Source organism: Xyrauchen texanus, chromosome 34, assembly GCF_025860055.1.
Source record: "Xyrauchen texanus isolate HMW12.3.18 chromosome 34, RBS_HiC_50CHRs, whole genome shotgun sequence".
Classification (NCBI taxonomy): domain Eukaryota; kingdom Metazoa; phylum Chordata; class Actinopteri; order Cypriniformes; family Catostomidae; genus Xyrauchen; species Xyrauchen texanus.
In genome coordinates this window covers 4,878,954-4,902,990 of record NC_068309.1, presented here as the reverse complement: position 1 = coordinate 4,902,990, position 24,037 = coordinate 4,878,954, and the positions used below count along the sequence as shown (strand labels likewise).

Below are 24,037 nucleotides of genomic sequence, written 5' to 3'. Positions count from 1 at the left end.
CGCTGGATTGGATTGCGTTGCTGGGTGGGGAGGGGGACTGACCAGACGGCTGAGAGATCTCTAATCAAAAGCATCGGGAATATTCGGACATTTTCAAAGCTGGATCGTGGATTTCACGCGGCGTTCAAGGTAATTTGACCTTAGATTGTCTTTAGGTCGGTATGATGTCCGGCTGACAGGTGCACGTCTATTAGTTTTCTGTAATGGTGATAGTAAAACACTCCCATTCATTCATTCATCATCTCTCGTTTGTTGACCATTATTTGTTGTAGATTGCTCATAGATGCACATGGAAATACATCATTTATAAACTGCCTCAAAATGATTTCAAAACATGCATTCACTATTAACTAGTCATTCATCGATTGTGTCATGTCATAGGTTATTGGTAGGAGATATTTCACCAGTAACTGAAACATTGCATTTAAATACAAAAATAAAAACATATTTTTTATGTGATAAACCATGGTATTTACATGGTTTTCCAAGCTACATTCATGGTACCAGATAGTGTTTTACCATGGTACTTTTATATGATACTGAATGATTACCATATTCAATAGCATGTAATTTACATGTTACTCCATGGCTCTGTAATACCCTGGTCATTTAAAAAAAGTGCTTGTAAGATGTTAGCTGTCTTTACAGGATAAAGAAATAATACAATTAAAATTATGTCATCATTTACTCAGTCTCGTGCCGTTCCAAACCCTTATGACTTTCTTCTGTAGAACACTAAATGAGATGTTTAGCAGAATGTCCAGGCTGCACCCTTCCATATAATGAAAGTAACTGCTTGCCACAGCTGTCAAGCTCCAAAAAGGTCAAAGAAATACCATAAAGTAGTCTATATGACTTGCGCACTATATTCAAAGTCTTCTAAAGCAATATGTTATCTTTCTGGAACGAACAGGCTGAAATTTAAAGGGACAGTGCACCCAAAAAATGAAAGTTCTCTCATTATTTACTCACCCTCTTGACTTACTTTATTCTGCAGAGCACAAATGAAGATATTAGAAGAAAATCTCATCCCTGTAGGTCCATACAATGCAAGTGAATGGTGACCAGAACATTGAAGCTCAAAAAAGCACATAAAAGCAGCATAAAAGTAATCCACACAAATTTAGTGGTTTAATCCAGGTCCTCTGAAGTTAACTAATTAATTCTGGGTGAGAAACAGACCAAAATGTAACTTCTTGTTCACTATAAATCGCTATAAATCGTGACATCAGCAGTCTCTTTGGCAATCATGATTTTAAGCTTGATTACACTTCCTAGCGCCATCTAAAACTCTGCCCATATGTCAAGCACAAGGAAGTGTAATCGAGTTAGAAACCACGATGGTGCCTAGAGCCTGCAGTGTCAAGATGTAGAGTGAAATAGGAGTTTCATTTTGCTCTGCACCCAAAACCGATTATTGCTTCTAAAGACATGGATTAAACCACTAGAGTAATATGAATTATTTTAGGCTGCCTTTATGTGCTTTTTGGAGCTTCAGAGTTTTGGACTCCCATTAACTTGCATTATATGGACCAACAGAGCTGAGATATTCCTCTAAAAATCTTTGTTTGTGTTCTGCAGAAGAAGAAAAAGTCATACACATCTGGGATGGCATGAGGGTGAGTAAATAATGTTTTTGGGTGAACTATCCATTTAGGTCATTATTCACTAAAACTTTTCATGTTTTGGTTGAAGTCACCATCCGTTCTCAATTTAAGTGACAAATGCAGCCAGGATTTCAATGACTCCTACTGTATATCGTTCACTGACAATATTATGTGTTTAGGATGGATGTAGGAGCATTGGCAGGTGGGGATGTTGGCCCGAGAAGAGTGGATTCGGTTGATGGGGGCCTTGAAATTGTTCCTCTGGAAATGTATGACTCCGCCCGGGCCAAGATAGAAGCCAACCTCCGCTGGCTGTTTGCCAAAGCTTACGGCGAAGGTACGTACATTTCTCACCCTTACTACTGTAACCGCCTTTTCAAAATAGTTCTGTAGCGGTACCATGGTACAGCGACGGTACCCAATGTCAATACCGTGGTACTTTGATATGAAACATGATGCAGTAAGATTTTTTGCATGCACTTTTAATAACTGTCCTCAGTAAAATGGCTTTGTGGTAACAAAAAAATAACAACAAGAGTATAAATAGTCAAAACGTCATTGCAATGCATGCAGGGAACTCTAAAATTAGCAACATTGTTCAAAATGAAAGTATTTGTTGAGACAACTCTGTTAGGCTAGTTGGGACAATATTTGGGAGTACCATGTCCAAAAAACTCCTTTGCATTTTTATGGTACTTTTTGGTACTGTTTTGTGCTGGGCGCAACACACTCATAACATCCGTCAAAGTGATGCCACCCGGGATGATGGCAATGACACGTGGTGACTGACAAAAATGCAATTGTCCCAAAATGACAGGTTGTGTGTGTGTCAGTGAGAGTGTGTGTGTGTGTGTGTGTGTGTGTGTGTGTGTGTGTGTTGATTCTGAGTCAGCAATATTCATAGTCATAACCCACAGAGTGTTATGGCTATGGCTCCACACAGACTAGGAGAGAGGTGTGTGTGTGTGTGTGTGTGTGTGTGTGTGTGTGTGTGTGTGTGCGTGTATTTATCACTTTGTGGGGACCAAATGTCCCCATAAGGATAGTAAAACCCGAAATGTTTGACCTTGTGGGGACATTTTGTCGGTCCCCATGAGGAAAACAGCTTATAAATCATACTAAATTATGTTTTTTGAAAATGTAAAAATGCAGAAAGTTTTCTGTGAGGGTTAGGTTTAGGGGTAGGGTTGGGTTTAGGGGATAGAATATAAAGTTTGTACAGTATAAAAACCATTATGTCTATGGAAAGTCCCCATAAAACATGGAAACACAACATGTGTGTGTGTGTGTGTGTGTGTGTGTGTGTGTGTGTGTGTGTGTGTGTGTGTGTGTGTGTGTGTGTGTGTGTGTGTGTGTGTGTGTGTGTGTGTCTGTCTATAGCAGACTATCTTGGTTCTAATTAAAGAACAATAATACCAGCATCAGTGTGACATCACTAATCCTGCAGACTGAAATAGCTGTGAGTGATTGTGACTGTGTTTGTTCATGTGCAATGGCTTTTTGTAATGTTTTTTATAGACACATGTTGTATTGATAACCCCGAGTAATGCTTAATTAACCCTTGAATGCATGGGAATTTGTATTTTATTTTTCTCCCGAATTTGGGATTCACAATGGGGTCTAAGTCCTCGTGGTGGCGTAGTGACTCGCCTCAATCCAGGTGGTGGAGGATGAATCTCAGTTGCCTCCGTGTCTGAGACCGTCAATCCACACATCTTATCACATGGCTTGTTGAGCGCGTTACCACGGGGACATAGCGCGTGTGGAGGCCCACGCTATTCTCCGCTGCATCCACGCACAATTCACTGCGCGCCCCACCGAGAGCAAACCACATTATAGCAACCATGAGGAGGTTACCCCATGTGACTCTACCCTCCCTAGCAACCGGGTCAATTTGGTTGCTTAGGAAACCTCAGTTACTCAGCACACCCTGGATTCAAACTCCCAACTACAGGGGTAACTCGGATAACCGCTCTGTACAATTGTGCTGAGAAGAATATAATCTCTGAATGCTGTTCTGAGATGCGTGTTGGTGCTGTTTTGGTGCCATAAAGGTGACCTACACAATATTAGGGATGTGGTTTTAATGTTGTGGCTAATCGTTGTAGGTCATTACATTGAATCAGTGATGGTGGCGTAGTGGGCTAAAGCACATAACTGGTAAGCAGAAGGTTGCCGGTTTGATCACCACAGCCACCACCATTGTGTTCTTGAGCAAGGCACTTAACTCCAGGTTGCTCCGGGGAGATTGTCTCTGTAATAAGTGCACTGTAAGTCACTTTGGATAAAAGCGTTATAAGCGTTATAATAGGAAATTATAGTTTCCTTAATTTTTTTTTTATTTTTGTCTGCTTTTGTATTAATTATACATTATTGCCCTTTTTTGAAGACTTTCAGAGTCTCATTTTCAGTAGCTGTAAGACCCCTATGAACCTGACTGTTCTGCTGATGCAGAGGTTAAGTCAAGTTTAATGTGATATTCAGTGTTTTTATGGTTTTCCTTGTATGCTCTTTGTCCAGGGTGGAAGGTGTGGTCTATTTTCATCGCAAGGGAAACCCTGTGTGTGTGTGTGTGTGTGTGTGTGTGTGTGTGTGTGTGTGTGTGTGTGTGTGTGTGTGTGTGTGTGTGTGTGTGTGTGTGTGTGTGTGTGTGTGTGTGTGTGTGTGTGTGTGTGTGTGTGTGTGTGAGTGTGACCCATTTCTGACTGTCAGACTTTAATTAATGATAAGCGGTGCACACATGTAGTGACACACACACATATACTCACTTAAGCTTAAACTTTAACCTATTTTTCAAACATTGACATGTATGAAATCCCATGAAAAAAAAAAAAAAGATCTCCCAATTTATAATTCCCAATGCGCTCCATGTCCTCGTGGATTCGTAGTGACTCGCCTCAATCCGGGTGGTGGAGGACGAATCTCAGTTGCCTCCACGTCTGAGCGTTTAGGAATACACTTCTCATATAAATGCCCTCAAAGCTAACAGACATGGGCTAAAAGCCACAAAACTATCATTTTGATTTCATGTGTTCAGAAAACACTTAAAATAGATTTGGTTCTCTGCATATTTCTCTGCATTAGCCAACAGCAAATTCAGTCAAATCTGTGTTAATGTGGTTCAGTGTGTACCTTGCAATGAAGAAAGAAGGAAGCAGTTTCATTGGTTAAAGAAAGCGGGACCACGGTAATCCTGACGGTCAGTGTTGTGGCCATCTAGCACAAAGCGAATGACCTGTATAAAGCACACTTCGTACACACACACACACACACACACGCGTGCTCGCGCATCTTCCTCTCACCAGGGGTTAGACAGTCTGCCACTGTTAATCTTCCTGGGGCTTTTATCTTATTGGTTGACCTTTGACCTCCTAGTTTAACGAAACCTCAGAATGACCCTTGTTGGAGGTGTGAAACATACAGACATGCAAACAGAAAAATATTCCCATGTGGGCGACAAACAGAAACATTGTGTGAAATAATTTGTATTTTAAGAACTGCAATGTTGTTGCCATTAACTAAACTGCTTATCAACTCTACTGTGCTCATTTCTCAGGTTTAAATCAAACAAACGGGGTAAAATGAGTGAAGAAAACATTCTTTAGATCCTCTGTCACTGCTTGGCTGCGTTAGCATCGTTGTCAGATTAGCAGTTAGCTATAATTAACTCTAGTAGATAAAGAGGTGAAAATATATTCACATTGAGAGCCCATGTCGTCTGTAAACCCAGAGAGGTCTTTCTGGATCTGTTTGTTTGAATCCGTTTGTGTCTGGTGTAAAATTGTATGCTATTTTAATGCAAACTTTAATATAGTGAAAAAGACCCTCTATTAGCATAACATAAATAAATATAAATGTCCAACATTCTTTTGAATGTCCATGTACTAAAATACAATATTTGATGCCATGAGTGTGTCTTTATTACTATTATTTTGAATGGTCATGGAAAATGAAGCCATGTGATTTGTGATAACAATTTCACCTGGTCGCAAAAAGTAGTCCATTAATTTACCTGATGAACTTTCACCTTTTGCTGACCCTTCATGCTTGCAGAGCTAATGTGTGCTTCTAAATCACTTGTACCTTTTATTAGCAACTGGCACATAAGTGCCATCTTTACATGTCAAACATTCTGCTTCCCACGGATCTCGACCTGGACGAAATCATGGGAATATGTTGTGCAAATCTTCTGTAAATTTGCACTTTCATTTGAGCATTGTTTCCACTCGGCTGTCATTTGCTGCGACTGTCAATCAACAGTTTAATGCCGAACACAACAGAGAGATTGACAGGCAGGAATTTAGCCAATAGTTGCTGCAAGCCTCTTATAATCGACCAATTGGTGTGCGAGAAGGCGGGACTTACAAAGAGGGGTTAAAGCAATGCAAATATGCGCACACACAATGAAGCATTAGACCAGATGCACATCATAATGCAACAAACACCTGGCCGGATGCTTTTTTGAAGGGCCAAAAAAGAGGACATGTTAGGCAGAATTCCAGCTTCAGTCACTATTAACTTTTATTGCATCTTTTTCCATTCAATTAAAGGGAAATGGTGACTGAGACTAAACTGACTGAGAATATCTGCTTTTGTGTTCCATGTACGAAAGTCATGCAGGTTTGGAACAACAGGAGTGTGACTGAATGTAAATATTTGGTTGACTCATGGTTGCCTGAACTCTCTTATTCTATCTTTTTCTCTCAGAGCACATCCCGACAGACCTGAGGGACCCGTTCTACACGGATCAGTACTGTGTGGAGCACATAAAGCCTCCGGTTCTCTCTCTCCTGCTGTCTTCAGAGCTGTACTGCAGGGTGTGTGGGCTGCTGCTGAAGGGCGACCAAGCGTCTGCGCTGAGCTCCCATCAGGCTGTCATCCAGACGCTCGCACGGCGGGGAATATATGTCAGAGAAGCCGACGACACGCCCGTTTCCCATAATGACCTTTCGTCCACTCCCATTAATATGGTTAGAGAGTGACCTTTTGATCTTTTATTCAAAGCTAGCAGAGAGTGTTTGGGGGCTTGTGTCTGGATTTTAAAGTTTATGAAACAGTGGGTCTGTGTGAGTGTGTGTTTTGGAGAGGTGCATTTGTGGGCAGAACTAGGCACAGTATGACCATCTGTTAAAAACCTGCTTGTGTGTGTGTGTGTGTGTGTGTGTGTGTGTGTGTGTGTGTGTGTGTGTGTGTTTGTGGGTCAATGGAAATATCTAGAGTGATTCTCTAATGGTCAAACATGCACTCAAACACAACACTAGTGTTCATTCGTTACCTTTTCCTCTCAGTTAGAATTTGTGTTTCGTCCATGTAATGTCGTTCACAGGATGGGCAATTAGGAGGCGGGAACCGGCAGAACAATCAGCATCATTTTAATGACATAACTGAACTAAAACCAACATAGAAACGCACACAGCGGCCGCATGTGTGTGTCTCTCTCTCTCTCTCTCTCTCTCTCTCTCTCTCTCTCTTCTAACTGGTTCCTCCGGCTCGTCTTTATCCCCCTCCCGGCTGATTAGGACAATTCGGCATACATCCTCATGGCCCAGCCATGCCCTCTTCCTCGTCACACTCCTCCACTGCCCGATTCAGGTCGGGGAAACCTCTGGCTTGACGTACTCCCCTCCCTTCCTGTAGGGAAGGACTTGCCCTTCCAGCCATCCTTCTGCTGGTAGGTCTTCCCCGCCTCTCTGGAGCCCTGGGAAAGATAAGGGGAGGGAGAGGGAAAGAGCGAGGAGGACAGATAGAGAGATAGAGAGGAGAGAGAGAAAAACTCGCTCGCCGGTACCCGGACATGATGACGCCTGGTCCACAGCCACTCCTCCTCCCTCTGGTGGATGACAGCCACTCCTTCCTTGGTGGACGGCAACGAGTCCTCCGACCCCTGGTGGATGGTAACGGCTCCTCCCCTTCCTGGGAGCCGGCAGCGGTTCCTCCGACTCCCCTGCGGCCGGCAGCAGCGAGGACTCCCCAGCAGTGCATCCCTCCTCCTTCCTGGGTTTCGACACCAATGTAACTGGTAAAGTCTCTGCTTAAGGGAAAGGAGGAGGCGGGAACCGGCTGAGCAGTCATCTTAAATTTTAATGGTATAAAGAAACTGAAACATAACAAAGACACACTGACACGCGCACACACAGCTGCCACGTGTATCTCTCTCTCTCTCTCTCTCTCTCTCTCTCTCTCTCTCTCTCTCTCTCTCTCTCTCTCGAACTGGAGCCTCCAGCTCATCTTTATCCCCCTCCTGATTGATTAGGACAATTCAGCCCTGTGCGTGCATCTTCACGGCCCGGCCACTACCTCCCCCCATTTACCATCTCTATCTGCCACACAGACACACTTACACCTTTTATATCTGATAAGAAAACACTTAAAAACATATTATGCTAAAAATGCCATGTTCTGTGGACGTGATACTATGGTATAACCACAGACAGTACCTGCATAAAGTCTGCTCCACATTGTTGCATATTCTAGCTAATAACTGCCCATTAAAGCCTTATTTATAATATGGAAGAATCCAAACTTTTTTATCCTAGATGAACTAAAGCACCCTAGGTGAACAAAGCTGGCTTTTATACTATATACATGCTGTTGAATTAGTTTGTTTGCATTGTAAATCATGTTAAAAAAAAGAGTCAGGCTTCAAAATGATCCATTTTTAAGGATACCAACCTAGGGACCACTAGGGGTGGGTAAAAATATAGATTTTCCAATGCAATGCGATCCTCGTTTGAACGATCTCGATATTGATTCTTAAATCCCAAGATCGATATTTTACTCTATGGGAAACACTCGACTACAATGAGAGGAAATCAGTCGCATTAACAACCACATTTCACATTATTCGATTAAAATGTATATTTGGCAGCTGGCTGGTAAATGTTTCGATTTCACTTGGCAGAAATTGTTTAGTATCCACGATTTTTAGGGGTGGCGAAATTACCCATTATGCTTAGCGCGTACTTCCAACGTGGATGCTACAGACTTCAGGTTTGCAAATTATTCACATTACAAGCATTGAAATAATCCCTAACGACAGTCAAAAACGATGGAACACTCCCTGTTTACTTTACGTAAATCCCTTTCTCATTAAAATCTGTGTATGGATGCTGTTGTGAGCTTAAGCACATTGTGTTTGTCTCTACTCGTGACTTTGATGAAGATGAGATCACATTTTATGACCAATTAATGCAGAAAACCAGCTCATTCCAAAGGGTTCACATACTTTTTCTTGCCACCGTATATACTATTTTCTGAAAAGAGTGGGCATTCTTTCAGAATATCATCTCAGCAATTCTCTAAACATATTATTGATGCAAATAAACATTGATTCTGTTACATTGATGTGTAATTGTGTATATGTGTGTAGAGTTTGCATATTCCTCTGATTGACGCTCTGATGGTGGCGTATACAGCGGAGATGATGGCTATAGACCGAGTCATGACGAGCGTCAAACGCTTCTCAAACTTTTGCGCCTCTAAAGAACTCCCTTTCGACGTGGAGGATGCCATGCTCTTCTGGATTAACAAGGTCAGTCCACTCTGTGTGATAAAGCAGAACGATTGTCTGGTTTCTTTAAAGGGGCTATATTGGACACTTTTGTTGCATTATCCCCCCTCAAGTCCATTATTGATGTTTGTCAAGGTTTCTTGCGGTAATTTAGTTTTTCATGACCATTTTCAACTCATTTATTGACTGTTACAATTAAACAAACATATATATAATGTAAATGACCTCATTTATAATTTCCCATCCTCCATGTATCACTGTAATTTGTCATTGGATTGATACAATATCATATCGACATTTATGGGCCATGATACTATACTATTGCTAGTCTTATGTTTTGTATCAATCTCCTTGTTCACAAAAATATTAACATTCAGTCATTTAGCAGATGCTTTTATCCATAGTGACTTACAAATGAGACACACAGCAAGCAATTTGTTCTCCAAAGTTTAACAGCATCTGCAGTATAGGACTGTCAAGTTCTCACAGTGGTTGGAGTAGTAAAAATGCTAGCACAGAAGAAAGCGATGGAAAAGGATTTTGTTTTGTACATTTAAGTGCAGTAGTAAGGGCAATTAATGTGGGTTGGTGCTCGAGGAACAGATGTTTGCAGCTGGTTCTTGAATATTGAGATGGTATCAGCAGATTGTGTGAAGGTTGGAAATGAATTCCGCCGCAGAGGAGCAGGGAAAGTGAACGATCATGGAAATAGACTTTGAGCCTCTTTGTGATGGGACCACCAGGCGTCCTCATTCATAGACCTCGAGTTGGAGCATAGACCTGAAGAAGTGAATTGAAGTAAGAGGGTGCGTTTCCATTGGGTGTCCTGAAGGCCAGAGCCAAAGCCGGTAGCTACAGGTAGCCAGTGGAGTGAAATCAAGAGTGTGTTGACATGATCCGACAGGCTTTTTGGCTGATTGAAGACCAGATGGCTGCTGCATTCTGCAGTGGGTTAATTGTGTTAGCTGGGAGGCCAGCCAACAGTGCATTGCAGTAGTCCAGTCTTGAAATGACCAGAGCTTGGACCAGGAGCTGTGTAGCATATTCTGACAGGAAAGGTCTGATTTTCATGATGTTGTGAAGGGCGAACCTGCAAGACCGGATGGTTGATGAGATGTGTGCAGTGAAATTAAGCTGGTTATCTACCACCACTCCCAGGTTCTGGGCTGTTCTGGTTGGTGTAAGTGTAGTTGAACCAAGATGAGGTTGCCTGGGATCACGAGGAGTTCTGTCTTGGCATGGTGGAGCTGAAGCTCAAGGAGGATGAGGACGGATGATTCACAGAGTTTCAGCTACTGACAAGAGGTCAGTCTCTGTTGAGTGCACCACCCAGACTGATGTCTGTTGAGTTTTAGACAGGAAGTGTTGGAGAGAGACCGGTCTGTAGTAGTTGACTGCTGTGGGGTTATGTGTTGATTTTTAAGCAGTGGGGTTACTCAAGCTTGCTTGAATGTATAAAGAGCCTGCTTGAATTGTATTAAGAAATATAAACTCTTGTTTTTTTTTGACAGTTATTGCGGTTCATTTTCAATACATGATCTTGGTGGACTGAAGAGCTTTGAGTTGTGAATGTTACAGTGTGTCTATATTGTACTTCAAACTCTTATTTCAAGTCCTATTCCATTTATAGCTTTTCTTTAAGTGGTTGACACAGCATCTTGCAAGTTTGTAACTGTCTGTTTATGTATTTGTATGTTATAGGTCATTTTGAAGACGAGAGAGTTCTCCGAGAAGGAACTCAAGATGAAACAGCCGCTCGTTGATGCGCCGTGCCATCAAAAGGTCTGACCAGTCACAAGCCTCAGATGAAATTCCACATCTAAAAGTAGAGCAATACTTAGACCTTTAGCATGCAGGCCTGTGTTCTCCTTGATAATTGGCTGAATCACATGTTGTGCATTAGACCCAGTTCAATTAGGAATGGGCATTTTCGAGTAATTTTGTAGCTGAGGACTAGAACCCACTAAAAACGAGTAAAAGTTAAAAATAACAAGTATGACCGCAAGCATGAAATTTTTGTTTTATTTACAAACGTTACACCAAGAAAATTTTCAAAATAATCTATCTTTAACAAACTATGCTTTTCTTTCTGGGGGGAAAATTAAATGAACAAAATACATTAATAAAAAGGAAAAAAATAAACATTTAAAAATAAAAGCACAAAAACATTTGGACTCAGCCGGAGCTTACATTGAAACCAATACTGACGGCATTAGAGTAATATACATACATAAACTTTGAGTCACATTCAGAAAAAAAGTGCTGAAGTCTGTTTATTTATGAAATGATACTGGTTTGATAAGCTTCCGAGTTTCTCGTACCGCTTCGCATTTTCTTTCCAACATAAAAGCAGATCCTCTTCCGTTGGTAGGCATGACTCCAACAAGAACCGAATATCAATAAAGCAGAATTCAATAAGTATCAAAATATTACAAGTATTGCCACATATTGCATAGTTCGAAAGCACAGACGCCAGCATATCATCTTCTCTCATCCAACACCTTCACGACACACAGTCACAGCGCCCCCCAGTGGACTGGTGAGATTAAGGATAATTCAGCGATGCTCACCGCAGGCAAATGCGCAAAGGAAAATCCATTTGTGATATTTGAGTAGTGTTTTTAATGATCAACTAGCTGGCGCAGAATGAGTACTCGATTAGTCGATCCCTAAATTCAACCCTGTTTTCTGATCAGATTTGATTGCTTCAACAAATCTGTATGATCGATCTCTATCTGTTTTTCTCCCTCCTTTTCTGGCTGTGTTCAGAATGGCATACTGTATACTATATGCCGCCTAATGTTTTTTATGATTCAGTATGTAATAGTAAATAGAATGCACTTGATCTCATTACCTCATTTAGCGAGTGCCAACCAGTTTCCATCCCAGAAATTAAAATGGTTATCTTGCAATATTTATTTAAATGTAACTTTTATTCTTAACTTAATCAAATAATGAGTTAAAAAAGAGATCTCTGTGGCAGGGTGGAGGGTGGGGCCGGGTCGTGATTCTACACACCCGGTCCCTAATCAGGCTAATCAAGCCTCCGAGAGGGATAAAGGCCGACTAAGGAGGATGATGCGGGAGAAAGAGATCGTTTACGGTCATGTGTGTGTTTTGTCTTTAAAAATTTCTCATTAAACTATTATTTATATTGTCAAGCCGGTTCTCGCCTCCTCCTTTCCATTGAACTGCGTTACAATCTCCAAAAAGCAGCCTTTACAAAGTAAATGTATATTCTGACAAAATATTTTTTTTGCAAACCCATTCTGAACATGGCTTTATTCTCTCTCTTGTTCTCTGCTTGACATTTAACCTATTACCTTTGACCTGTTTTATGCTCTTCCTGTTTGTCTCTCTTGCCCTGTCCCTTCCTGTCGGATAGTCTCCCTCAAAATGGTATTGGAAGCTCGTGCCTGTAAGTGCCACTGTGACGCTTATGTGTCTGCCACATCATACTTCGGCATATGACTGTATTTTCGCGTTTGTGTGTGTTTGTTTGGCGTGTGGTGTGTGTGTATGATGCCATCATATCATTTTGCTTCCAACCTCATGCATTCATCCCTGTCCATCTCTCTCTCTCTCTCTCTCTCTCTCTCTCTCTCTCAGCCTGATCTCATGAATGCTTTGGCCCATTGCATGCTTGAGCCAGTGGAGTTCTCTCGTGTGGTACAGTACTCACTCGTACACATGCGCACACTCATTCTCTCTCTCTTTCATTCACTTACACACTCACTCACTCACTCACTCACTCACTCACTCACTCATCCATCTGTCTAGTATCCATACATCCACACACCCTTTCAAACATCATCACTACCTTCTCTTGATTTTTGTTTTACTGTACCTGCACCTAAAGTAGCATTAGTGTATAAGCAGATTTGGATTTCCTGGAAGAAACAGTAGTGCTTGTAAGGCAGCGAAAGAATAGTGTTCAAGTTTTTGGTAAGTTTAGGTTTTAGACTTTAGTTCTGTGTAAATGAAATGCTGCATCAGAGCCGCTTTACTGTTGTCGTGTCAGTCGGCACACATCTTGTTTTCTGTAGACTGTAAATAAGAAGAACAACAACAAATAGCTATATATTTTCATGTATAAAGGCCCAATTATATGTGTTAGAATAATAGTGTGAGTTATAAAGACAACATGTTGTTTGCAAAAATTAAATAACTGTTTTTTATATTGTTATTGTACAGTACTGAAGTTAAAAGAAATTATTAAAATATTATATGAAATATAATAACTTTGTTTTAAGTGTCTTGTTAGAGGAATTTTACATGTGCAAACCTGAAAAACAAAACAAAAAACAGAATGATTTTTTTTTTTTTTTTTCGTGGACCCCCTAGCACCCTCTTGCTGCCCCACCCCATTTACTTTGAAGTAAAAAGAACATCAATTCTGTGCTGCCTTGCAGGCACTGAAATTAATCTGCATTATAAGCAATCAGTACTTTAAGATGCATAGATATGGACATTATGGTGTCAGGTAAAATATAAATTAAGGACATCTGAGTTTTGTGTTTGCTGAAGATACAGTGGCAAGACAAACACAATGTGCTTAAGCTAACAACACACAATCAATTATAATCTTTCATGTTTTTTTGAACACATCCCATTAAACATTCACAAAAGTAAGTGAACCCTTGGACAACGGTCAGATGACCGCATGCTCGGCCGTTCTAGTGTTAATAACGGGTTGATCCTCCTTTGGCAGTAATAACCTCAACCAAGTGTTTCCTGTAGCTGTGGATTAGACCTGCACAATGTTCAGAAGGAAGCTTGGACCATTCTTCCTTACAGAACTGCTTCAGCTCAGACATATTCTTATGATATCTGGTGTGAACAGCTCTCTTGAGGTCATTCCACAGCATCTCTATTGGGTTAAGGTCTGGGCTCTGACTGGGACACTCTATAAGGTGGATTTTCTTTTTTAAAGTCATTCTGTAGTGGATTTACTTCAATGTTTATGGTCATTGTCCTGCTGCATCACCCAAATACTACTGAGCTTCAGCTGGTGCACAGCCACCCTGAAATGAACCTGTAGGATATCCTGATAAACTTGGGAATTTTTCCCCTCAATGATGGAAAATGATGCAGACTCTGAAGCAGCAAAACAGCCCCAAATCACTGTACTTCACCGTTGGGATGTGTACGTTCATACGTAGTGCTGCATGTTCTTCCCAAACAGTTCAACCTTAAATTCATCAGTCTACAAAACATTTTCTCAGTAGCGTTGTGGAGTGTCAAGGCGGTCTTTGGCAAACTTCGGGTGTGCTGCAATGTTTTTGTTGGAAAGCAGTGGCTTCCTTCATGATGTCCTGCCATGGACACCATACCTGTTTAATGTTTTCCATATTGTAGACTCATGAACCGAGATGTCAACCAGTTCCAATGAGTCTTTATCTGTCACTCTACGGTTCTTTTTTTTTTTAAATCTTTTTTTCCTTCTGTGGTGTGCCCCTTTGAGTCATCTTGGCTGGACAGCCACTTCTAGGGAGAGTAGCTATAGTACTAAATCATCTTCTTTTATAGACAATTTGTCTAACTGTGGACAGATTAATATTTAAGCTCTAACTTTAGAGATAACTTTGTAACCCTTTCCAGCTTTAATTCTTGATCGTAGGTCTTCTGAGATCTCTTTTTTGCGAGGCATGGTCCATGTCAGCAGATGCTTCTTGTGAAAAGTAAAATCAAAATATTTGAGTGCTTTTTATAAGTCAAAGTATCTCTAACCCACACCTACAATTTAGTTTCCTTAATTAGATAGCAGGTTTGCCAACTCCTGACTCTAATTTGCATTTGTTGACGTCATTAGCCTAGGGGTTTACATACTTTTTCCAACCTACACTTTGAATGTTTGAGTGATGTATTCAGTATTTGCAAGAACAATACAATAATTTGTGTGACTAGTTCATTATTGTAACTAGATGAACATCAAACCAGATTTTTAAGACAAATTTATACATAAATGCAGGATATTCCAAAGGGTTCACATACTTTTACTTGCCGATGTATTTCTCCAATCACCTTAGTGACTTCAGCAGTTCAGTTAATGTAGTTTGTGTGGATCTGTGTTGCTGTTTTTAATGTTTCAATCCAATTTTATGCTTCACTTTTCACTTTTGAATTTGGTTATTTAGTTCAATTCTATATTGATGCATTTTAATAGTGAACTAGCTGAATTTAATTAAAGTTTACAGCTCAATACTAATAAATACTTACTGCGTTTCATCATTGTTTGTCAGTGATCAAATCAGACATACAGTACCTAAGAAGCAACTTTGCAATGCAACACATCTCACGGTTTTTGTAAAAATGTGTAATTCCTTCCATGTTCTCCCTCAGGTACGTTACCGTAGAGATCACCTGTCCGGACGTCCTTTCCCTCACCTGGCTGTGATGGAGGATTTGATGAAGGATGTGTGTGATGGAGCAGCACTGCTAACAGTCATCCACTTCTACTGCCCTGAAATCATGAGACTAGATGGTATAAATTATACACACATTTATTTGTTTAATCAGTATGAAATCAAAATGTATTGTATTTATACTCTCTACATGTTCACAATAATTTTCCGATGTATAAAATGTCCTGCTCTACATTTTAGTTTTCTAGTGGAATTATCTGGTTTCTTTGGAAATATATCAGATTATGGAAGTTAAAAAGTGGGTTTCATTTTGACTTTAAAAATGTTGTTTTATCTCTTTTTTTTTAGACATATGTCTGAAGGAGGTGCCCTCACTCTCAGATAGCATATATAATGTCCATTTACTACGGGAGTTTTCTAATGAATACCTGAACAGGTGTTTTTATCTGCATGCCGAAGATCTGCTCTATTGCCCACCTGTACTTAAGGTTCGACCACGTTCCTGTCTGGCCTAATCGCATACGAACACAGTAGTCTCCAGAACATGGCTTTCAAACCTGACAACTATTAGAGTATGACTGTGACTGTTTTTGTTCTTGCAGCATAACGTGATGGTTTTCATCGCTGAGCTGTTTTGGTGGTTTGAAGTTGTGAAGCCAGACTTCGTAAAGCCAAGAGACCTACAAGAGATTAAAGATGGTATGGAACCAGTCCTTCTTAAGATTGCAATACCACTTTGTTGCCTTACGACTTCAGAAAAATGGCAATCTAATAATTGTTTCATTGACAAATTATTGTTACATTGTGATTGACACCCCTTTAATCCAATCTGACAGTGAGAGCATCTCTTCAACCAAAGAGTGCCCACCCCCATGTGCCCATACCCCATGCCACCAAGCGTAGCTTCTTAACACCCTCCCCTTCAGCCGATTCATTGGCGACTGGTGCTAATCCTGGCGCTTGTATGAGGTATTACCTGCGTCCTGAAGAGTCTTTGTCTGAGTAAGTCTTTTTTGTGAGTACCATGTGCTTCAAAGGTTCTTGTTATTAGTGTTGTGGGTAGTAATAGACCAATATTTTGTCTAGGCCAAAATTCACCAGTTAATTGGTTATTTAGAGATTTTCATCATCATCTGATACCCTGATTCATGTTGTCCTATTAACAGAAGTGTTAGTGGGTGATCACACTGCATTTTTTAGCATCCATCCATGCTAATTTTCAATTGATTTACCGGTACTATGTAAACATGCACTAGATGAACCTCTTTGAACATTATGCCACGCATTAGCTGTTTTCTCAGTATCTCACGCAGGAATGCAGTGTTTTTTAGACGCCTTGTTAAGTGTCATGAGACACCTGCATTCTGTTATTCGTTGTGCTGCACCTTGCTTTTTTATTGCACAAGGACGTGTTTGGTCTGAATGGCCCCGTAGATCACCCTTGTTTAGTTTTAGGCACGATTTAACTTAATAGTTCTTTAATGACTTCATTAACAATATACGATCCCAAGAAAAACGAAAATATAAAAATTGTGCTTATTATATACTAAACACTATACTACACTTAATATATATTTTTTGTTAAATATTTTAAGGTTTCTTAAGAATCAAAGTAATGGAATTTTTTTTTATTATTAAACTGGCTCTGAATAACAACTGGTTTTCGATTTACAACTGTTGTTATTCACAATTGTACATGTACTTCAGTGCAATTGGCCAAAATCCATATTGTTCAACCGCTACTTAAGGCTTGTTACGTGCAGCTGTTTGACTGTTTTGCTTATTTTATGCCTGTATATTTATTTGTGTTTTAGTATAAGGGTATGTTGTATAAAGCTAATGTCTTGTTCTCCTCTCAGAACTAAAGCAAGCCCCGCCCACAGCCCCTCCTACCCACCCCTCCCACTTTGGCAGAGACAACAGAAGCCCACTCAGGGGGAGGAGAATTCAGGTAGCCATTCTTATTCCTTTCAAGGTATTGGCACAATATTGTGCGCAACTTGGTGATATGAAATATTCTGTCTATTCTCCCTCTCTTTTTCATTCTCTGTGAGTAGAGCTCAGGAACAGGTCAAACTCGTTGTCCCATATGGAAGGACTGATGTTTGGATCACAACTAGCCTGGGCAGAAAGGAAACAAAGGTCAGGGTAACATTTATATACAATGCATTAGGGGTCGGTGGTATGACCAAACTGTTATCATGGTATGAGTAATTTTATATCACAGTAACCGCATATATTACTATATGGGGCGAATTCCAAATGGCATTTTTTTACAGGAAGAGCTGTTCCAAATAAAAGTAAGAAAACATTTAAAAATGAAGGGCCCTTCCACAAGACTATTAGCGAATGTAAAGGCTCTGCCCTTCGGAGTGAGTAGTTAGTTAGGCATAGTTATATTATAAACCATTTTGCATTGATAAATGCTAGAATCAATAATAACTTACACTTTCAAATAAATATCTCTCTTGTTTGTTTTCTCCATCAGACCCATCTCTCAGATGGAGATGGATTGGGAACGCATTTGTGGTGATACCGTCAGCTTGGCTCGTTCTATTAGTAAGGACAGTTTAGCGTCTAATGTCATCCCCTTTACTCCACGACACCGAATCAATGGCCAGCCCCTCCCCCAGACACTTCACTATGACAACCAGGAGGAAGAGGAGGAGCTTGTGGCTGTCATTAACCCTCAGGGTGTGGCCGGATCTAGAGATGCCCGATCCGAGAGTTTCTTCTTAGAACCATTGCAACCTGCGGTTCTTCGACCAAATAAGGAGAAAACAGGAATTAGTAAACGGGAAGAGAGTGGCGAGGGGCAGGCTCAGGCACTTAGGCGAGTGTACACGCCCACAGAATGCACGCTCAACCGGACGTTTACTCCCATCAATAGCATAGAGCAAGAATGCACAAAAACGCATTCCCCTAACCCATCTGGAAGCTTCTTCTTGCATGATGATGTGGAATGCATACGTGATAGTCCACTCGGAGTTTGGGAAGATATTGCATCAGACTCGGAATTTGAGGAAGATGATGAAGTGGAAGATCAGGCGCGAGACCTTACCAAATCACTACTATTCGCTGAGCGGAAGTGTATAGGCTGTGGAGATCTAGAAGAGGAGTCTGCAAAGCTGCGAGAGGACGTTTGCGTACGAGAACGGGACGATAAGGAAGGCGTGAGTGGGCGGGCCAGTCCATGCCCTAGCGTGTTATCTCAGGCCAGCAGCACGTCGACGGGCACTGGACGCATGACGAAGTTTCGCAGAGCGGCGAAGACATAGAGCTGGATTTACCGATGGTTGCTACAGCACGGGCAGCTCTCAAACCACAACTCCTGATGGGTCTGAAAGCGGCCTCTTCCCATCAGATATGAGCCCGAGTACGCCTTTGGGAGGCGCCCGAACCGGCCTCACTTCCGAACTCGTCCACCTTCGTATGCAACTGGAGGAAAAACGGCGCAACATCGAAATGCAGAAAAAGATGATGGAGACCTTGTCGGCACGCCAACGGCTGCAATTGGGCAAAGAAGCCTTCCTGCATGTTGTTAAAAAGGGGAGGAGTGACACACTGCCACACCCACTCAAACAGGAAATCGAGCCCAAAATGAAAGCGTTAGCAAAGGACGACACATGCGTGGAAGTTCTTAAAGCCCGAGCCAAGGAGGCAGATCAGTGCCCAATTAAAGTAATATTGCCTGAGGTTACACCGGTAACACCCTCAGGGGTTGATAAGGACAATCGTTTGAGTGTCTCAAGAGAGGGCGGAGTATTGGACGATGTGGGCGGAGAGCCGGCTCTTGGCGAATGCAGCCGTTCAATCGAACTTATAAATGAAGCAATTGGAGCAATTCAGCAACAAATGACGCAACTGTCGCTACAGCAGGACTTACTCATGAAACAGACTGTTCATTTGCCTCAAGAATCCTCGCAAACACATGCAACCAAACCGAACACTGTGCCCTCATTAAGCGAAAGCATACCAGAGCCGAATGAGGCTAAGTCCTGCCTTTCCGTGCATTTCACGGAAACCATTTCCACCGCAACAAAGCGACCGCCAAGACTTAGCTCAAGTCGTATGCCTCGGACAAAACCTACCGACCTTAAACTGAGCAAGGATGCCAACAGTTGCCCAAAAGGAAGCACTCCAACCCCTAGTGGTGACCCCAGGCCCTCACCGGGAGGCAGGACCCCCCGGGCTGAGAACGAAGAAGAAGGTGGGGCTAAAGGGGGTGGGCGTTGCTCTAGAGGAATCATTCGAAATACCACTTTCAAACTGCATGACTCTGCAAATCGCCGTGCTGACAGTCTCAACTTGCCCCAAACCGAACTCCCTGCGGTGGAACCTATACCTGTGGATGTGACCCGGGAGAGGACCGAGTCTAGTTGCTCTGGAAAAGAGAATGTTCCGGTACCGTCTGAAGAAAACAAAACCAAAGCTCAACTGATTGAGGTGGACCTATCTGACCTGGCTGACCCTTCTGAAACTAGCACAGAACCTGATGGCGAACAGAAGTCTGGACTGGGCTTCTTTTTTAAGGTACTAGTCTGTTGTTATCCTATTACTCCATCTTGTCACGTTCTAAGCTGTACTAAAGGCCAAAGTATACAGTACTTTGGTTTTCCACATGCTGATACATCTGATACATGCACGTGATGCTAATTTTGTCATTAGTACAGTACGTGCGGAATGTCTACATGCAGCATAGTTTTCCATAGACACGGACAGCCCGCATTTTTTCCACATTGTTCCTGGATCTTATCTCTTCCATGTTCTTGTCCTAACCAGCTGCAAAATGTTTTTGGTTGCTTTATCTCTATTTTTGTTGCTCTATGTAGCTCCACCCATTGGTCAAAATCCTTCATGTAGCGTTCTATTTCACATCAATTATACTCCGATTGGCTGTCATTTAGTTAACGTTTTCCTTTCCAATTTGGCTTTGAGTTATTGTGACACATTTTTATCAAAATCTATTTATGTTCCTTTAAAATTGAGACCAATGCCTCCGATTTAATTTTGCATATTTAGGATGATCCGAAAGCAGAAGACGAGTTGGCTAAGAAGAGAGCGGCATTCCTACTGAAACAGCAACGTAAGGCCGAAGAGGCACGAATACGCAAACAGCAGCTGGAGGCGGAGTCAGAACTCAAGCGAGATGAAGCCAGGTATCAGTCACTGTGGATCTAGTGTGTTTTTGTAAATGTAACAAGGTATTTTGGGGCTTCTCAGATGCATCTTCCTGTGTGTGCTCATGTCAGACGGAAAGCAGATGAAGGTCGTGTGCGTAAAGAGGAAGAGAAGGCTCGCAGAGAGCTGATCAAACAGGAGTATCTGCGCAGGAAACAGCAGGAACTTCTAGAGGAACAGGGTGTAACCAAGCCACGCCCACGTAACAGGAGGTCACGCCCCAAATCACTACATCGTGCTGAATCCTCCTGTTCTACTCGTAAGTATTCTAGCCTTCTTCATTTATGTCTATTTGAGACTATTAGTTCATAGTTTGTTCTATACAAACTGCATTCTATATTATCTTCTCTCTCTATCTCTTCAGCGGTAAGTCTGTGTTCTGCTCCCTCGGGATCGTCTCTCTCATTGGCTTCACAAGGTGATAGTGTCGCATCAGGAGGGGCCAGTTCACACAGGTGAGTGTGGACAGTACATTACATTTACATTTAGCAGACACTTTTATCCAAAGCGACTTACAAATGAGGAACGTAAGCAATTTGTCATACAAAGTTCAAAAAAATCTGCAGTGTTGTACTGCCAAGTTTTCAATGTGGCTGGAGTAGTATAGGCGCTAGCGCAGAAGAAAGATTTTTTGATTTTTCAGTAAGTGCAAGTTCAATAGTAAGTGCAATTAATGTGGATTGGTTAAGTGCTCATTGAACAGATGTGTTTTCAGCTGGTTCTTGAATATTGAGATGGTATCACCAGATAGTGTGAAGGTTGGAAGCTTATTCCACCACAGAGGATCAGAGAAATTGAACAATCGTGAAATAGACTTTGAGCCTCTTTTTGATGGGATCACTAAGCACCGCTCATTCATAGACTGCAGAGAGCACGTTCGAGCATAGACATGTAGAAGTGAACTGAAGTAAGTTGGTGCGGTTCCATTGGCTGTCCTGAATGCCAGGGTCAAAATCTTGAATTAGGTAGCAGGTAGCCAGTGGAGTGACATGAGCCTTTTTTGGCTGATTGAAGACCAGATGCGCTTCTGGACTATCTGCAGTGGCTTAACTGTGTAAGCTGGGTGGACAGCCAACAAAGCATTACAGTTGTCCAGTCTTGAAATGACCAGAGCTTGGACCAGGAGCTGTGCAGCATATTCAGACAGAAAAGGTCTAATTTTCCTGTTATTATAAAGCATTAATCTACAAGACTGGGCGGTAGATGAGATGTGGGCGGTAAAATTAAGATGGTCATCTACCATCAGTCCCAGGTTCCAAGCTGTTCTGGTTGGTGTAAGTGTAGTTGAACCAAGATGAATAGTGAGGTTGTAGTCAACAGATGGGTTGGCTTGGATCACGAGGAGTTCTGTCTTGGCAAGGTTGTGCTCAAGGTGGTGTTCCTTCATCCAGGCCGACATGTCAGAGTGGCAGGCAGAGACATGAGCTGAGACAGTAGGGTCATCAAGCTGGAACGACAGGTAAAGCTGTGTGTTATCTGCGTAGCAGTGGTAGGAAAAGCCATGTGTCTCAATGATCATCCGAGTGATGTTGTGTACATCGAGAAAAGGAGGGGTCCAAGCACTGATCCTTTAGCAACACCAGTGGTCAGCTGGTGTGACTGGGACACCTCTCCTCTCCAGGAGACCTTGAAAGATCTGCCAATGAGGTATGATTCAGCCCATCCAAGCATAGATTCTGTAGATGCCCAGGTCAGAGAGGGTGGACAGGAGAATCTTATGGTTTACGGTGTCGAAAGCAGCAGACATTCAAGGAGGATGAGGACGGATGATTTGGAGTTAGCTCTCGCCAGTCACAGGGCTACTGATCAGCTACTGACAAGAGGGCAGTCTCTGTTGAGTGCACAGTCTCTCACTGTGCCTATTGTCCTGTTCCTTTTAGTAATTTATTGTACTGTATTTATATTTACTGTCCCGTACTTTTTTCACATGTTTGCTTGTGCACTTTATATATAGGTATGTTATTTAGTCTGTGTAGTCTCATGTGGTTCTGTGTTTGTCCTATGTTGTTTTATGTAGCACCATGGTCCTGGAAGTATGTTGTCTCATTTCACTGTGTACTGTACTAACTGTATATGGTTGAACGACAATAAAAACCTCTTGACTTGACTTGAGTGTCCTTTTTTGAAGCCAGACTGATGTCTGTCAAGCAAGTTGTTCTGTGAGAGAAAATCAGGCATCTGGTTGAAAAAGACCCTCTCAAGAGTTTTAGACAGGAAGGGTAGGAGAGAGTCCGGTCTGTAGTTGTCAACAACTGTGGGGTTATGTGTTGGTTTTTTTGAGCAGTGGGGTTACTCGAGCCTACTTGAATCTATTGGGAAAGTTTCCATTACCATTACCAATGTGTGGTCCACTTATCAGGACTAGAATCAGGGATGGTTAACAAAATGGCTAATTTTGCAATCATGTACTCACCCTGTTCAATCATGTCACTCTAAACCTGCATGATTCCTATTGAAAATCTCTGGGTCTGTTGCAGGGGGGAGTCGGTGGAATCTTTTCCCATATTGAGCCGGAATGCGAGTAGGAACATGGAGCGAGACTGGGACAATGGATCGACGGCTTCGTCCATCACTTCTGTAGCAGAATACAATGGTGAGATACACGTATTTTCCCTCTAAGAACTTAACTAAACTACAACTAAACCTCTTCATTGATGCAGGTAGAATGATACCAAGTTATGTTTTTTTTTGTTATATATATATATTTGTTCTTCTAAAATAACAGCACATTTAAAAATGATTAACAAGCTTTCGGTTTATGTTTTTTTTTTTTTTCTTTCCTTATCTCAGGGCCCAGGTTATTTAAGGAGCCGAGCTCGAAGTCCAACAAACCCATTATCCAGAATGCCATTTCTCACTGCTGTCTGGCGGGAAAAGTCAACGAAGCCCAGAAGAATGCCATTCTAGAGGTAAGCTCAGTTACTATGACGACACGATTTCAGGCTATGTTCGGAATAGCATAGCACCATACCATTCTTACTATTTCTATAGTATCATTTGTATGCATATACAGTATATATATTATGGATGCACCAATATGAAAATATTAGACCGATACCGATTTTTAACAAACACCCAGAGGCCGATACTGATATTTTGCCACTTTTTGTCCCATATCCCATATGGGATTGGATCTGTTTTAACAAATGACAGGACAAACATTTTAAGAGCCACAATGAAAACTAAATTGAAGATAAAAACATAAAACAACAAAGGATGAGATTACTTTGTACTTCTAAAACACTTCTGTTTTTGCAGTTCAAAACAACAGAATTCACATTTTACATGTTTGTACTGTAAATGGTAGAACATCACAAATTCATACTATGCATATGTTGAGCAATTCCACGAAAATGTCAACCACATGTAACGTT

General features: G+C 41.5%; 1 protein-coding gene across 1 annotated transcript in view; it reads left to right on the top strand.

The window, feature by feature from the left end:
• LOC127627809 (calmodulin-regulated spectrin-associated protein 1-B-like) overlaps nucleotides 1-24,037 on the top strand; it is a 30,897-nt gene continuing 6,860 nt past the window's right edge. Inside the window, 19 exon segments of the mRNA XM_052104369.1 lie at nucleotides 1-129; nucleotides 1,787-1,944; nucleotides 6,315-6,577; nucleotides 8,977-9,138; nucleotides 10,819-10,899; nucleotides 12,727-12,786; nucleotides 15,460-15,601; nucleotides 15,831-15,970; nucleotides 16,085-16,181; nucleotides 16,319-16,484; nucleotides 17,342-17,433; nucleotides 17,540-17,624; nucleotides 17,971-18,733; nucleotides 18,735-20,015; nucleotides 20,505-20,641; nucleotides 20,735-20,922; nucleotides 21,028-21,118; nucleotides 23,141-23,256; nucleotides 23,454-23,572. Of these exon segments, the coding sequence (XP_051960329.1) occupies nucleotides 1,788-1,944; nucleotides 6,315-6,577; nucleotides 8,977-9,138; nucleotides 10,819-10,899; nucleotides 12,727-12,786; nucleotides 15,460-15,601; nucleotides 15,831-15,970; nucleotides 16,085-16,181; nucleotides 16,319-16,484; nucleotides 17,342-17,433; nucleotides 17,540-17,624; nucleotides 17,971-18,733; nucleotides 18,735-20,015; nucleotides 20,505-20,641; nucleotides 20,735-20,922; nucleotides 21,028-21,118; nucleotides 23,141-23,256; nucleotides 23,454-23,572 (4,140 nt within the window). The 5' untranslated portion in view covers nucleotides 1-129; nucleotide 1,787.